The sequence below is a fragment of the Dreissena polymorpha genome, chromosome 16 (assembly GCF_020536995.1).
Source record: "Dreissena polymorpha isolate Duluth1 chromosome 16, UMN_Dpol_1.0, whole genome shotgun sequence".
NCBI lineage: Eukaryota > Metazoa > Mollusca > Bivalvia > Myida > Dreissenidae > Dreissena > Dreissena polymorpha.
The window spans coordinates 23,590,836-23,606,547 of NC_068370.1; the positions used below are offsets into that span (position 1 = coordinate 23,590,836).

At 32.8% G+C, this 15,712-nt stretch overlaps 1 protein-coding gene across 1 annotated transcript in view; it reads left to right on the forward strand.

Annotated features, from left to right (window-relative positions):
• LOC127862756 (galanin-like G-protein coupled receptor npr-9) overlaps positions 1 to 15,114 on the forward strand; it is a 37,849-nt gene extending 22,735 nt beyond the window's left edge. Inside the window, exons 2-3 of the mRNA XM_052402011.1 lie at positions 11,304 to 11,427; positions 12,315 to 15,114. Of these exons, the coding sequence (XP_052257971.1) occupies positions 11,364 to 11,427; positions 12,315 to 13,348 (1,098 nt within the window). The 5' untranslated portion in view covers positions 11,304 to 11,363 and the 3' untranslated portion in view covers positions 13,349 to 15,114. The remainder of the gene's footprint in view (positions 1 to 11,303; positions 11,428 to 12,314) is intronic.
• Positions 15,115 to 15,712: the final 598 nt, after the last annotated feature.

Consider the following 15,712-nt stretch of genomic DNA (forward strand, 5'->3'; position numbering starts at 1 on the left):
CAATTTTTTATCTATGGAATAGCGCCATGAAATGTAAGTGATTTCAGCCAAGTAAAACTTGAGTCGGTTAAAATCAAAGTGTCATAAAATTCAAAATAGTATCATTTAAGTTATATTTTAAACTATTTTTTTTATAGAAACACTATATACAGCAAAAATACCAAGAAATAGACAGATTAACCGTTTACTTTTTGAAATAAAAATAAGAATGCACCATGCATCATTCGTATTTTCAGCAGTAAATTACCCAATTTAGTCATAACGTTGTTTTAATTTTAAAAATTGAAGGATGTTCTTACAATTTTCAACATATTTGACATTAAACATAGCTTATATGCTATATTAAATCAAATTACGTTAGAAAAGAAATAAAACGCGTCGCAAAAAGTATGCGATGTCGGCAGGATTCGAACCTGCGCAGGAAGATCCCAAAAGATTTCTATCGCCTTAACCACTCGGCCACGACAACTTCACATCAGTGCAATCTTTAATTAAATATCCATAAGTAAACAGGTAAAAAGGCTTGTCGATCTTTGAAGAAATCGCGTAATCGTATTTTTCAGATGATGATAATTGGATCAAAGTCAATATTTATAGTAAAAATAATGTATTCTAAATGAATTCGGTAAACACATATCAAAATTCGAAGTTTGAAAAAAATAAAATGCATCTCTCGGAAATAACCGATCATTTAAGATCGGCAATGATCGTAAAATAAATCGCGGGAAATCATTAGAGGTGCGCTACCTTAACCTTTAGCCTATTTAAGTCCAAAGACGGAAATGTGCTTATCAGCCGGAGTTCCTATTCAGATTAAATAACAAAGGGACACACCCATGTCAATGATATAGCACGATTGTTGAACTTTCGACCATTTTAGTTTTTAGACGGGCATATACATTACATGTACGGTGATCTTATTTAAATAGATAAATAGATTTGAAATTGGACTACTAAAAATAGCAATAATTCCTTGAACATGACATGTTTAAATTACTTTCACAATGAAAACCAATGAATTTGTATTTAATGATATTTCATATCTTATAATATAAGAGCTAGTGACAAATAGCATAAACAGGAAATGTATTTAAAAAGACATTCACCATTAAAATAACAATCGATGTCCTTTTTTAAGCCTTATTTATACTAGAGTAGAAAAAAACATGAACATAACCTACGTGAACGCGTAGAGAGTTGATTTCCATATGGATAAATTTTTATCAGTTTGTGTATGTATTGTATTATTTGCTTTTCAGCAGAAAATGTTCTAATATTTTTTGATAAAGCTTAATCTTTATAAGAGTTTGAAATGTTCACTGCAGTGGAAACAAATTCGCATATTTTTCAATCAATAGCATCTGATATTAAGTATCGGTCTTGTTTCAAAGCAGATAAAAACACCATATGTGTATCATACATTCATTAAAAATCGCAACACAACGTTACTTATTTCTAGCTGCAATGCCGCGCACATGTTGATCATAGAAAGTAGCATTTCTTGCTTGTTGTCATGTAACATGATGAAGTCATTCTGGGTCTTATTGTCCATGCAAATAACTTTATTTCAGAAAGCAGCTCAGTACCCCATTCGTTAATCAAGATTCGATTCCTTCATCAGTTAGAGTTATTTGGATAACAAGGTGTTACCGTCCTTTAGCGTGTGTCAATGTTATGAACGTTCGGTTACAGTAGCCTACTTATCAAATGGATCCCTGATCCTTTGGCGACATCCACTTGTTCTACGCGAATTTATTAACAATAGGAAAAGCTGATGAATAATAACTACAAAAGCCAACTTTGTCAGTTACATATTTTAATGTGATACCTTACGTTAACACCTTTTATATACTATATTTGAACAATAGAAAACATATTAAAAGAACACTACAAAAATGGAATTTAATTACCCGATGGCGGAATATAATTTACACCAGACCAGCACTAGAGTAAATAAACCTCAGCTATAGACTAGCACTACAACTGAGGCATGTCGAGGAGGCGACCGGAAGAACTGCTCTAAAGATAGCCCCAACCCCAGTTGCACTATTGATTTAGCTTCTCGTTTACGCAATCATCGCCACCAGATAATGCACCGCATACTATGCTATTTCGCAAGAACTCCGCAATGTGCTTTCATTAATTTATGCAATTCCTATTTCAACGAGAACCTGGTTGGTACAGTAATAGATATAACACAAGCGCAATCGCTAAGGCCACCGCAACCGTCCAAATAAATTCTCAGTTCGCCGTACCGTGCAACATATTATACATGCGCAATCGCTTAGGCCACCGCAACCGGCCAAATACATTCTCGGTACGCCGTACCATATTTTTTCCATTGCAACATATAGTAAAATATTCGCAAAGCCAAAACGAGCGATTCCAGGTACGCCTAAGCCCGCCGTGCCATCGAGCGAGTTCTAGAACACACACATTATACCGAAAATAATTTTGAAAGCATTCCTGCCATCCTCACACATACTAGCACTACGTGATAGGTGACAACAAAATGCTAAGTTTGCCTGCCCTGGACGTATGTACATCATAATATAGTTACCTTATCATAGTTTTAATGCTTCCGGTCACCTCCAAGACCTAGAATTTCCGCCTAAATAACATATTGGAATGAAGTATCAAACATATAAAATGAGTGTATAATGACATATATATTATGGTGTCAGATTGTCATAGGTCTTAACAACTTACTGTCGTAAAACCATATCTTACACTATTATGCAGCAACAAAAGTACCTATTAATACACATTCATGTCGTTTCAAGATTGCACACGTCATAGCACTTTCACATGGCACGTTTAAAGCAGAAACACTCAACCACATTGGGTGACACTTTTTTCCCGATAATTTCCATTCACTGATGTCGCGTTTCAGCGACATCCTGGATATTGACCTAGTTCTGGACGATAGCGATGTATCCATACCGTGGCGCCGCCGCTATCCACGGTTTGAGGTCCGCCGATTAAACCTACGTCTTACCGACGAGTCGTGTACAGTTGGTGGATGTAGTCTGAACGTTTTCCGTGGTCGCCCGCAACAGATTTACAGCCATTCTGTAATAAATATCTCGGCAGTACATTCAAACATTACAAAAAGGTTAAACATAATTAACAGCATTCTCTTTGAGCGGGTTTGAAGGTTTTTTCAGTCAAAGCTATTTCGCAAAAAGACGAGATACGTGAAACCCGAGCTTTTATACCGTATTGGTGACGTCAGACAGTCATAACCGAAATCGATTTCACGAATGGTATATTGTCGTCTTCTTGTATCTTATGATTGATACGATATTTTAACCTTTATCTACCGGAGAAATGTATTCGCTACTTCAAATAAAAGAAATAATTTTTATAGAAATTAATTTTTATTAAATTAAACGCAATTTTACTTACGTAGACTACTACATACATCGATTTTATGTAAGTATTAATTAAATACTTGCAGTCATTGTCCAATTAACTAAATTATCTACAAGGACCGCAATCTACTGGCTCGTTACTATTAAAGAAGTCTGCAACATGTTTATCTGTAAATTCAACAAAATCATTTAGGCACATTGCAGGTACCAGACATGTGATAATGTAACTTCCTATATCATTTATAAATGTTAAGCAATGTGCCTTCAACATTACATCTTTAATTCAAACATGGCTTTTATACCTTGGATACTCTGAGGGTAAAATAAAGGTAATGCATATCAAAACGTATTACAGTTAATTTATTTAAAGCAGAGCTTATTCCATATTTCGATAATTTTTCGAATCTTTGTATGGTTTTGTGCCAATCATCATAAAAAGCAAGTAAAAATGTAAGATAATAGTCAAAATTGACAACACCTTTTAACCGAATTAGCAATTATAGTTATAGAATTTGTTACAACAAAGCGAAACAAATGTCATGTTTTTAAGCAACAACAAAAAAACAGCGTTTACGGCCTACGAAACACTTAGAAAAACCAAAAATATAATTTAATGGTGATAAAATAATTACGTGATCACAGAAGTCAACTTTAAAATTCAAAAACTTCCGTTCAAAGTAAGTAATTTTATCGTCTTTGTTGTTCTTTGTCATCGACATAAGTTAGACAAAGCGCAAAACAGAATGCATACATTAAGCTTATACTTGTAAAAAACATTGAATGCGTCCATTGAATTTCCGCGAACCCTTCGACTCACAATTCATAATAGGCAAAAGTTAGACGATAAATAACAAATTTTACATTTTCAGACAAGTACGCATTACGTTATTGGAAAACAATCGTCCCATTAAAGGATGTTGATGCTGATGTAATTTCATATAACAAATAGAATGGGTTGTTTTACGAAGCATTTAGAAAATATTTAATTGGCTAAAGTGAAACGTTGATGTAAAACTCACTATCGTCCGTAGTTTGCTCAGTTTGATAGTTTCTGTTTGCTTTTAGTTCTACTTAATTTTTTAATAATATATATATAATCAGATAAATGTTTCTGCACGAAAAACAACGTGAGGTGGTTTAGTTTTCATTTCCAGCATTACATTTCTCGATACCTAAGTTATTTCGCAAGAAATACAAACATACATAACCCTATGTGAGTCAAATGTCTCTCGCAATCGTACTAGTAAAGACAGCCATCAAATTACTCAATCAAAACTTTAGTTTAGTTTGTTTTTGAAAAGTGTAAGTGTTATGGACTTGGAAATCAGCTTGTGAATCAATTTGTTGTATAAAATGGACGGGTTGGCAAGGAATCGGAAAGTAATTGGTGTCCAATCGGAATGATGTCGCAGAAAAGTCTTTGTTTATCGTAGGAGTAATGGAGGATCAGGTGAAAAATGAAATGAAAGACCAGATAGGGACGACATTTTACACAATGTATGCAGCAATTTTCTCAACTAAGTTGTACTTTAAGTTCACAGATAAATGCAATAAACAACTAATTGTGTAGTTAAAAATCATTTTGCAAAATCAAACGTGTCGACACAGTAATTAAATTAGGTACGGCTACACTCTTTACCTCATTTCCATTATATAAATACTTAAATCACAACACAGCGCGATCGTTATATGAAATCACTCATCAGTATTTATGACTAGGATTCACACATGAAGAAATAATAACACATAATTTGATTTTTTGTATTGAAGGGTTAGAAATTATTATTTGTAATATTTGGAGGATATGTAAATATTCAACTAAACAGTCATTGGGATTTTTTTTTAAATAAAGTATAAAAATCAACCTTAAATATTTAATTAGTGAGCTTATATTTAAGTACGTTATTTCTGTAATGTGTTTATGCCGAACGCCGTGGAAGACTAGAACGATGCCCGTATAATTTTCACAGCTTTTACCCTCTTGATGTCTTTCACCAAGGTACATAAGCATATTTTTGTATCACTGCATATTTTTTTTATAGTGATGCAAACAAAACATTTGAAATTCAAATAGTCTTCCTCTTTGTGCTTTTTCTCGTCAAAATTGCTGTGTTGCTAAGTACGCGTTGTACTTTGGATCTATGTGTGAGTGATTTCGCAATGTGCTCTGTAAAAAAGGTACTTTGTACCTTAACGTCTAGTCCAACAATACTAATTATTATCATTGTACAGTATAATTGCAAGTAAAGACGTTGACTTATGTATGCTTGCATCATAGGCGAATACAAAAAGCTTAAATTAAGAGAACACAAACACTCCTGATGTACAAGTTCACTGATCATCCATTTTATTCAAAATCTAAAATAAAAGTTGAGAAACTGGCTTTCGGGTGTTCAATCATGATGAACTTTTTAGTTGTGATAAAAGTGAGAACGTAGACGATTTTGTATTGATTTCAACTTTAAGTTAGAAACCTTATACAAATTAGCATATTACTGTGTTTATTATGAAATGACGATAAACAGTTTAGAGCTTTTAAATTATCTATTTGATCGCGATCATTATAAGCTGATAGGTAGTTTTATATAAGGTATTATATATGCCTCGTCAGATCTTATCTGTGACAGAACTGCAAGACTATTCCGTCGATCCGTTGTGTGTGCTCGTCCAAACAAGAAATCCATGTCTCCAAACATAATTATAACACAAGTGATGCATGGCTGAAAACAGTGTATTTTCATGTATTTAAAGTCAATTGAGACACGTGATAGGCGTGTAGGTAAAAATTACCGCAAAAAAAGTTTTGTCGTAGATATGCATATTCCTTAAAATTTAAACGCTCAATAATTTATTTTATTTGTAAAATACACGTTTGAAATAGACCAATAAAACGATAAGCAATCCATTTGTTTCAAGATGCACTGACACTAGCAATTATTCATGAACTTGAGATGTACAACAAAATTAGTTATATATCTTATGCATGGCCCCGTACGATCCGCAAGGCGTTTAATTATTACGATTATATTATAATTCGCCTTACTTATATATAAAGTAAATTCAGGAGCGTTTAGGTCACAAATAGTCAATGTGTACACAAACGCTGGTATAATTCTTGCACACTAATTATGTTACGTGAGTGAGGACTACTAACATTTGCCTCTTCACCAATACCTCCTATCGTTGAATATTTCATATGTAAAAGTTTAAATTATGATTTCTGACATAAATTCTTTACTTTCGGAAAAACATCGCGGCCAAATTTAATCATCGGGTAGTTAATATACAAAGATTAAATGGCTTGTTTTATTAAGCATGCAGAATATTTATGTTTGCTTCAGATGTTTTCCTCTACATTATGACTTTTGCGTCGAAGTGTAACTGAAATTAAATTCACTGACGATATATACAATGTTTCATATGCTCAAAGAAAAATGAATCCTTTAATTATTCAATTGCATGATATCTAAAGTGGATAAACATAAAAACTTAAATAAATGTTCATGTATACATACAATACTTATTTTTAAAGGACGTCAATGACTACATACGAAGACTCGTGCGGACACGTGTTACTTTTTGTTCAACCGCAGTGTGAAGTACTGATGCTTATCTTTTTAAGACTTTAATATTAAAGATAAACTTTGCAAAGTAAGGCATCTTTGAGATACATAAATCATTGTTTTTGACATTACAAGTGCATTAATTTCATTATTTAAAGTATTTAATAGGTTAAGTTGCCGTGGGTAATCCTTGTTTTGAGTATTTCTATGGTGTTTGGTTTTGTTTGAACATCAGTATGTCATATTTAACATTTCCCATTTTTCCTGTATTTCTGCAATGCAAGCTAGATTGATGCGTAAATTAAGTTGCTTAGGCTCTAAGCATCTCTTACCAAGACCAGCATTCTAACAGATAACTGTACTGTTATGCGGTACTCGTTTTAACGTTAAGGCAATAACGTAGACCCATCACCCGTTGGAAACCTTCACAATTCAATTTATCCTCATCAAGACCTGATTAAATATTTCATGTCATATTTCTTCCACTTACAGAGGCGCTTAGTTGCCTTCACTACTTGTAGATTCATTCTAACGTGTTTTTTTATAGCATATCACTTCGTTTCCTTCGCCAAAAATCCAAGTTTTAATACTCGCAAAAAAGTTACACAGGTTTTTCTAAGGACATTGTATCTTCAGAAGTACAAACATTCGTTATTCTTTAATTTGATTTCGAAGATAATAACACAAGCAGAAGTATAATAGAGTGCACAGGTTAATTATAAAACATGTTAAATACACATTGATTTATCATGGCAAAATAGTTTTCATCAAACAATATAAAACATATTACATGTAGCATTTATCGATTCATCAATCAAATCGAATGTTATGTCGTTTTAATAATGATATTTATTCATCTTGAATTAGAGCATTACCTTGGTTTCAATTGCGGAAAGTGTTTACACAGCAAACACTGTATTTACAATTGGAAAATATGGACTAGATAGACCATGCTCTAGCTGAAATGTCAATATGAAAAGCGTCTAAGAAACGCACACAATTATTTTAAGTGAAGATTTGTTTACACCAAGAAATCTTGTTAAATGAGACTTTTGCGTATGTTCTTTGCTGCACTACAACTGAAAACAGTTATAGCCAACAATCATTAACAAATTGATAAAGAGCGTTTAAAGCTGCTTTGTTCTTGGATTGCCGCAATATCAAAATGTTTGTGTACAATTTAACAATAAATGGACGAGTTTTGTATGATATTGACAGTACGATCACGTACTGTTTGAACGCTTTTGTGTTTAATATAATTGACGTAAGTTAAACATCTTACATTAACAAAGCACTACTCAATCAAGCAAATCTATTTACTTTGTTTTACTTAATAATTGCCCACGAAAATTAATTTGATTGATCCTTGTTATGTCTTCGTATTCGTAACATTTCTGTCCGGTTCCAAGAGTTTCAAGTTTAGACATGTAATTACATACAGCTGCCACAAGTCCATGTAATGGCGTGCTCCTTGATCAGAAAGTACGGTATGTCAAACTATCCGATTAAAGGTTGTCGGACAGCTATTAAAGTATAATACATGTAACATATGAAATAATGAATGCTTGTTATCATCAAAACATTCATCGTTCGGTCGTGTGAACAATAAAGCACACACAACAGTTTACGCCATTATTTCGATTACTCCTTGTGGTCATCTTGGTATTACACGTTCGTCTGTGAAGATTCATAGTGGACAATGTGAGTCACATCCTTTAACCTATTTAAGCCCAAAGACGTCAAATTGCTTTTCATCCGGTGCTCCAATTCAGTTAAAATAATATAGGGACTGACGTTTGTATGTTCATGATAAAGCGCGATTGTAGAACTTTCGACAATTTTGCTTATTACACAGGGACAATTATATTAAATGTAGGATGATCTTATCTAAATATAGCAATTGATTTCGAAATTGAACTGCTAAAAAACAGGAATTTTGTCTTGGACATAACATGTTCAAATTACATTCAAATTTATCCTCATTTATCAGATTTTCGAAAACCAATGAATGTGTTTATAATAAAATTGTCATATTAAAGAACATAAGAACTAGGGACATACAACATAAACAAGAAATGTCTGTAACAAACAAAAACTGTTAAAATAAATATCGATGTCTTTTTTACGCCTTTGTTATACAGTCAAGTTACCATTACCGGATCAGTAGCGTTTTTAAGTTGTTCTGGTGAAAATCCATAAATGTTTTGAGACTTTTTTTACACCAGTTTGATAAAATATAACCTTTGCTTACTGATTCAGCACATAGTCTTTTTTTTTTAAACGAAGGCGAAATGTATTTGTGATACCTTTTTTTCGCCGCAGAATTCATGCATTAACGGATCAGTTGTAGCCATAACGGATCACGTGACTGAAACATAAATAAAACATTAAGTCGTAAGAATGAGATCATTTATTGCAAGAATCAACACGATTTGCATATATTTAAATATAATATATTATTAATACGCAGATTATCTTGCCTGATACGTTATTGTGCTAATTCTTCATTTTATTTAAGGTATTGCAAAATCTTAAACACGAATCAAAACTGAAATGGACATTTGCAGGCAGAACGACTACTAAATTGCTTTTAATTGATGCGTAAACTTCTTACTTTCCAACAGAGTTATAACATGTGGCCGCGAAAAAAATTCAACCTTGATTTAGAAACGAGACGGAAGTCAACAAAGTCGTATATACATGTCAGCAAAACATACCAAAAGGTTTGACGGAGAGTAGCTCCGATTGCGACTAAATCAATCTGTTTTAAAGAACAGGCCTTGAAGATGCTGTGTGCAAAATATTATCTAAAATGTCAACTATTTATCGCGATACGCAGTCTTGAACATCAAAGTGATCCGCTATGGGTAATGATCCGGTAATGGTAACTTGACTGTACTAAAGTCGTAAAAACATAGAAACAATCCACGTGAACGCGTGGATAGTAGATCTCCAAATACGGATTGACATAGTTATTATAACTTCTAATTTATGTTTTTCAGCTTAAAATGTTATACGAGTTTATACTGCAGTGAAAACATGAAAATTAGCATTATTTTCAATCAACAGCATCTATTTTTCAGTGTGAGTTTTATTCCATGGAAAATAAACACTGTAAATTATCCATAACCACATGTGTATCATAAATTCATTACTAATCTCAAAACGACAGTAATTATCCTTTAGCTGAAATGGCGCGCAAATATTGATCATTTATCCCCCCGAACGTGTTCAGTCATTCATGTCGTATATACAGACAAACAATAATCGAGTTTGTGAAGCATTCTTGTTTATTAATTGTACTTAAGAATAAAGTAAAACACAAAAATGTGTTTCTTTCGTTGGATTTATATATTTTATATTATTGTATATTTTAAATAACAAGACGACAATTAAAATCTTCCCTATGCATTTTTAAATACCAGCTATATCCTTTCATACAAAATATTATTTCTTGCTTTTTTGTCATGTAAAATTATGAAGTCATCCTGGGTCTTATTGTTCATGCAAACTACCATCTTATGCCACGTCTATTATTCACATTATATTATTTAAATTGATATCGTTAAGGTACGTGTCATCGCGCGTGATATGCAATAACATACGGTTGCCTTATGTATACATACTATAAGCATATGTAATGCTACATATTAAACGCAAATAAACTGACATATACTACATAATAGAAAACATTGTATTTAAAATTTAATAAAATGCGATTAGTCATTTTTCAATTACTAAAATTCTCTACAAGGACGGCACACTCCTGGTTCGTGACTATTAAATTAATCTCTGACATGTTTATCTGTAGATTCAACATCATCATTCAGTATTACAGACGTCAGTCGCTTCCGCACAGGGCCTGACTTGTTTACAATGGCCATGGCGATTATTGACTATTTTCTGCGTAGTCTAAAATCTGTTTGTAAAGATTATGTTGCTGGAATGCAGAGGCCATTTCAATAGCAACTGTTCGAGATTGGAGCTATTTTGTTGACATTGTTTTATCACAAATACCGTCTCAATCAGTGGAACTGAAGAGATTGCTTCGGAATTAAAATCGCCATATGGTTTTAAATGCGTTTCTAAATATAAAATTGATCTTACATATGGCATTTGTCGACAATAAATATTTATTGACCAGCCACCTGCTACTTTTTTTTGAAAATCTCGATAGAAATTAGTATGCGTGTTTGCCTTTTATTAATCATTCGTTTTATATGATCGAGAAGCATCCATGTTTAAAATAATGAATTGTATTTATCACAAAATTGTCTTGTTGTATTTATTAACTGTAAAGGATATTTGTACAGTATATATGATAGGATCTTGTTAACTTAGTAATTTGTGTATTTATTCGTTTCAGTCAGTGTTATTGCATACGTTGTCTTCATTTGCTTGAAATAGTACTGCTCAGTTACTGAAAATGGAGAACAACACCACAATTTACGAATGGATTACGGAAAACGGCAGTGATAATTATTACGCAGGTAAGATAATTTCTTTTATACATGCTAAAATAATTTGAAATGAGGTCCTGTTTTGGACACTTTTTCCCATCTGAAATTATACGACTATATAAAATACTAATACTGACATTGCAATGTTCATGTTAAATCATGTTGCAAGAAAATTATCCGTGTATTGTAGGTAAGAAAACACTTTAATATATGTTGCATTATCATAAGTTTTGAAAGTCACATTAACTTTGATGTATAGACCTTTGTCCTAGATAGTAACAACTCGTGACTATTGTGTTACACAATGAAAATGCTAAGTGTTCTTGGGAATGGTTGATGTGTTATGAACGTTCTATTGAAATGTTTATCAATTCTGTAAAAACTTATTTAATTTTAGACTTACATTTCATTATCGTCGTACGTGTGCATCATTAATATAGATATAGATTATGTTTTTTGTCATTTAATTGTAAAGTATGTATTAAGTCTGAATTTTCCCAACAATTCACTTTTCCACAAAGTTATGCACATGCACATAGCCTGGCAAACATAAACAATAATGCCTATTTCCCATATGTGTGTTTAATAAGCGAGTGTTATACAAATCGTTGTTAATAGTGATCACAACAAATGCCTCATGTTTGTGATATATAGGAATATACACGCTATTAAATGCTGTTTTTTATTAATAACGTTGTCATCAATATACTTATTCCTGAATAGACTTGAGATCGGCACAGCCAACAAATTTGGTATACAAACAAAGTTGGTACATCTTAAATCCGTTTAAATCCACATACTCTTTTAATGCTGTGCTACGTTGATAAATTAGTTTATCAATAAATGTACGCCCATGTAAAAAAACATGAAAATGATTAAACTTCACAGTTTGCTATAATTTCAAAAACTGCTTTTAGATTTTCCTGCCTTTGAACAGCCTTCAAAATGGGGATTCTGGATCAAATTCGTGCTGACGCCGATAATTGTCTTCGCGGGAATAGTCGGAAACGTGCTGTCTTTGATTGTGATGAAGTCTAAAGCTCTTCGCCACAAATCGTATTCGCAGTACCTCAGCGCCTTGGCCATATTTGACACGTTGACGCTTCTCATCCGGCAAATACGAATTATTGACGAATATTCATCTGACACGTGGGAATCAAACACAATATTCAGAAAGTTTGATGACTTTGGATGTAAGGCGTTTAATTTTATAGAACATATCGCTTACTTGATGTCATCGTGGTTAATTGTTATGATGGCTTTAGAAAGGTTGTTAGCTGTTTGGTTCCCGTTTAAAAAGTTTATTTTACGACGAAGGTCCGGGGCGACTTGGGCCATAGTTTTGCTTTTCCTTGGATTGTCCTTGAGTCAGGTCTTTCGGCTTGTTATGGTGAAGAAAATAGATACAGTCACTTGCGGGGCCATTGATAGCTTCTGGGAGCTGTATGTGAACCTTCACATGTACTTTTACAACATGTCATTAACTTTTATTCTGCCTGTGGGGTTTGTGCTCGTATGCAACGGCATGGTTCTGTACCAGATATTTAAAGTTAGACGTGAAATTCTACAGCAGGACAAGGACAAGCGCAGTCGATTTAATAGACCAATTAGGAAATCTCACCGCACCACCAGTATGCTTTTGATTGTATCGTTTACATTCCTTGGAACTTTGTTACCATTGTTGACAATGTCTCTTGTATTTGATTTGGTATTGAAATCGCGTGGCAGAAAGGACGCATTCAGTTTGTACCTCGCGATTACACCGTATATGGAGGTTGCAGCTGTGTTGTCCTTGGTCAATTATGCTGCGAATTTCTATATTTATATCCTATCCGGCAAGAACTTTCGGTTTGAACTCCGAAAGGTTTTCAATCGTCAGAGGACAACAAGTCGTAGCTTCACTTACAAGAGTTCAAAAGAAACCAGAGAAGAGGTTATCCGCTTATGGTGACGAAAGTTTTTGCTTTTTTTGCGTGGGTGATAACACCACGAATCTATTAATTCTGCAAATGTTTCTTGTATATTGTTTAAATTTTCTTCACTATTTTTTTATTTAAAGTGCATTTATTAATAGAATATGAATAAACTTCTGCAGGTCTGAACATATATTTGGATAAGAAGAATAGTTTGTCATTATCGTTTGTTTTATTGTTCCGTTGGCTTTATATTGATACATGTAAACATCACCTTCTATTGCGTAATGTACCACATGCAAAATGATAAGTTCGTGTGGAGCCATATTAAACGATACATACAAATGACGTGTATTGTATACTTTTAAACCTAATTCTTTCAAATCCATCGTAAATAGACCATTTTACACCGATGATGTGCAAGGAATATGAAACGTCTTCAAAGTGAATGCTTATTTAAATAATTGGATAAAGACATTGGTATGTTACACTGAGAACAGATATAAACTATACAAAACATGTTCTTGAAGTTTTTTTCCAATTATTAGTGGCAAGAAAAAGTTTATGTGATATTTAGGTTAAAGCAAGGCTATACGATTTTGTCAAATATTTATGAATTTATATAAAATGTGTAAAACACTTATTATACATATATTTCAATATAAATAAATATAAAAGTTAAGAAGAACATGAGTCGCAAAATGCGAAATAAGCCAGATATTTAATTCTGAAATAGAAAATGTCTGTACAGTCGAATTCACCAGCATGTATACCATGCATGTACGATGTGAATCTAAATTTAGTTTTACGGATCATTTTAATTTCATACAATGATATCTATTCATACGACACACGAACCTAACTCCGATTCTAATAAAAGACGAATGCTTCGGTTAATTTAGGAAAAATTGTACTTAATATCTTCGTCCCAATCGACTCGGGGCGCTAATTTGTCTTTGCTTCATTTTATGAAATTCGTCTTCTATGTATAATTTTTCCTGCCTATTTTGTGTAATTGTAACATAGTTTTATCATTATATTACAATTTAACACATATAAAAATCGTATAGTCTCGCTTTAATAAATTGTTGAAAGTTACATATATTCATGATTTTTCTTGTCAATAGCATGCTTTGCGCATGTTCACAAACTCACGTGAAACATCAATGTATGGAATCTGAATGTGCACAAGTTCGGATTGAGTAACTCATCACAAATGAATCAAAGGAAATTTAACACAAATGCTGAATGATTTTCATCTTATTGTATCATATTAAAACATACTATTTTTGTAATTTTATACTTGACTTATTTCTGACAGCTTAAAGAAACAAAAATATATTGTGTTGTATGTATATATCTGCGGTAAAAAAAAACATTATAATAGTTATTATTATGATACACCTGTCCAGTGTGATTATTGGAGTGAATACCATATACAATCATTATGCTTAACCAAATAATTATTGTTCGAGGACAATCTCTATATGCTTAATTCGAACACTCTTAAAATATAACACATACGTGTTAAGATTTTAGTTTGTAGTAAATGAATTTTTGTTTTGTTTTAATGGTAATGTAACTAGATGTTGTGAACAATATTATTAGTTATTGCTTCACCGCTACTTGAAAAGAAAAGAAAAGCGGGATAAACTTTGAATTAAATTGCGTCGAATTGATGCAACGACTCAATTTGCTTGTAACAAAGTCCATCCGTGCACATTTTGGCTTATGACTTGCATATTTGATAATTAAGTCATCGTTTTTTAAGTCATCATTTTTATTGTTACAGTCAATGTTAGCGTGCTTGTTTATGTATTTTGCGTCAATAAAAGATGTTCGCAAATTATGTGTTTTATGCTTAAATATTGCACTGAAGTCAAAACGGGTTAAGCATTTCGAAGAATGCATTACTAGTTTAATGTAGAAACAAACTGTTTACTACAACTGAATGTAGGCTGGTAAGTTGGGGAAAGTAATATATATATTGTTTTTTGTTTTTTACGGAACGACACTACTTTCGTTGTTATAACATAATAACGACACCTGTTTTAATTTCAATAGTGCAGAGAACAAGCTAAAAGTCGCCGAACAGCTTCTCGAGACCGCTTATATGTTTGTAAAGTGTTTCATAAAAATTACAAAACCGTACCAGTGTCGACTTTCTAGCGTGTTTGGTCAATAACCCTTTCCAACTCAGAAGCAAAGTGAAAATGGCTATGTGAAAACAGCATAAAACCAGAACAGCCTGCGAATAACTCGCAGTCTGTTCAGTTTTTATGCTGTTTGCTGCTCATCAGTGTATAAGGTTTGTAGATGAAGCCTTTACAACTTGAATCTAGTAAGAAAGGTCTTTAATCAAATATAACTTTCTAAGGGACTACAAATGCGTGAACATACGT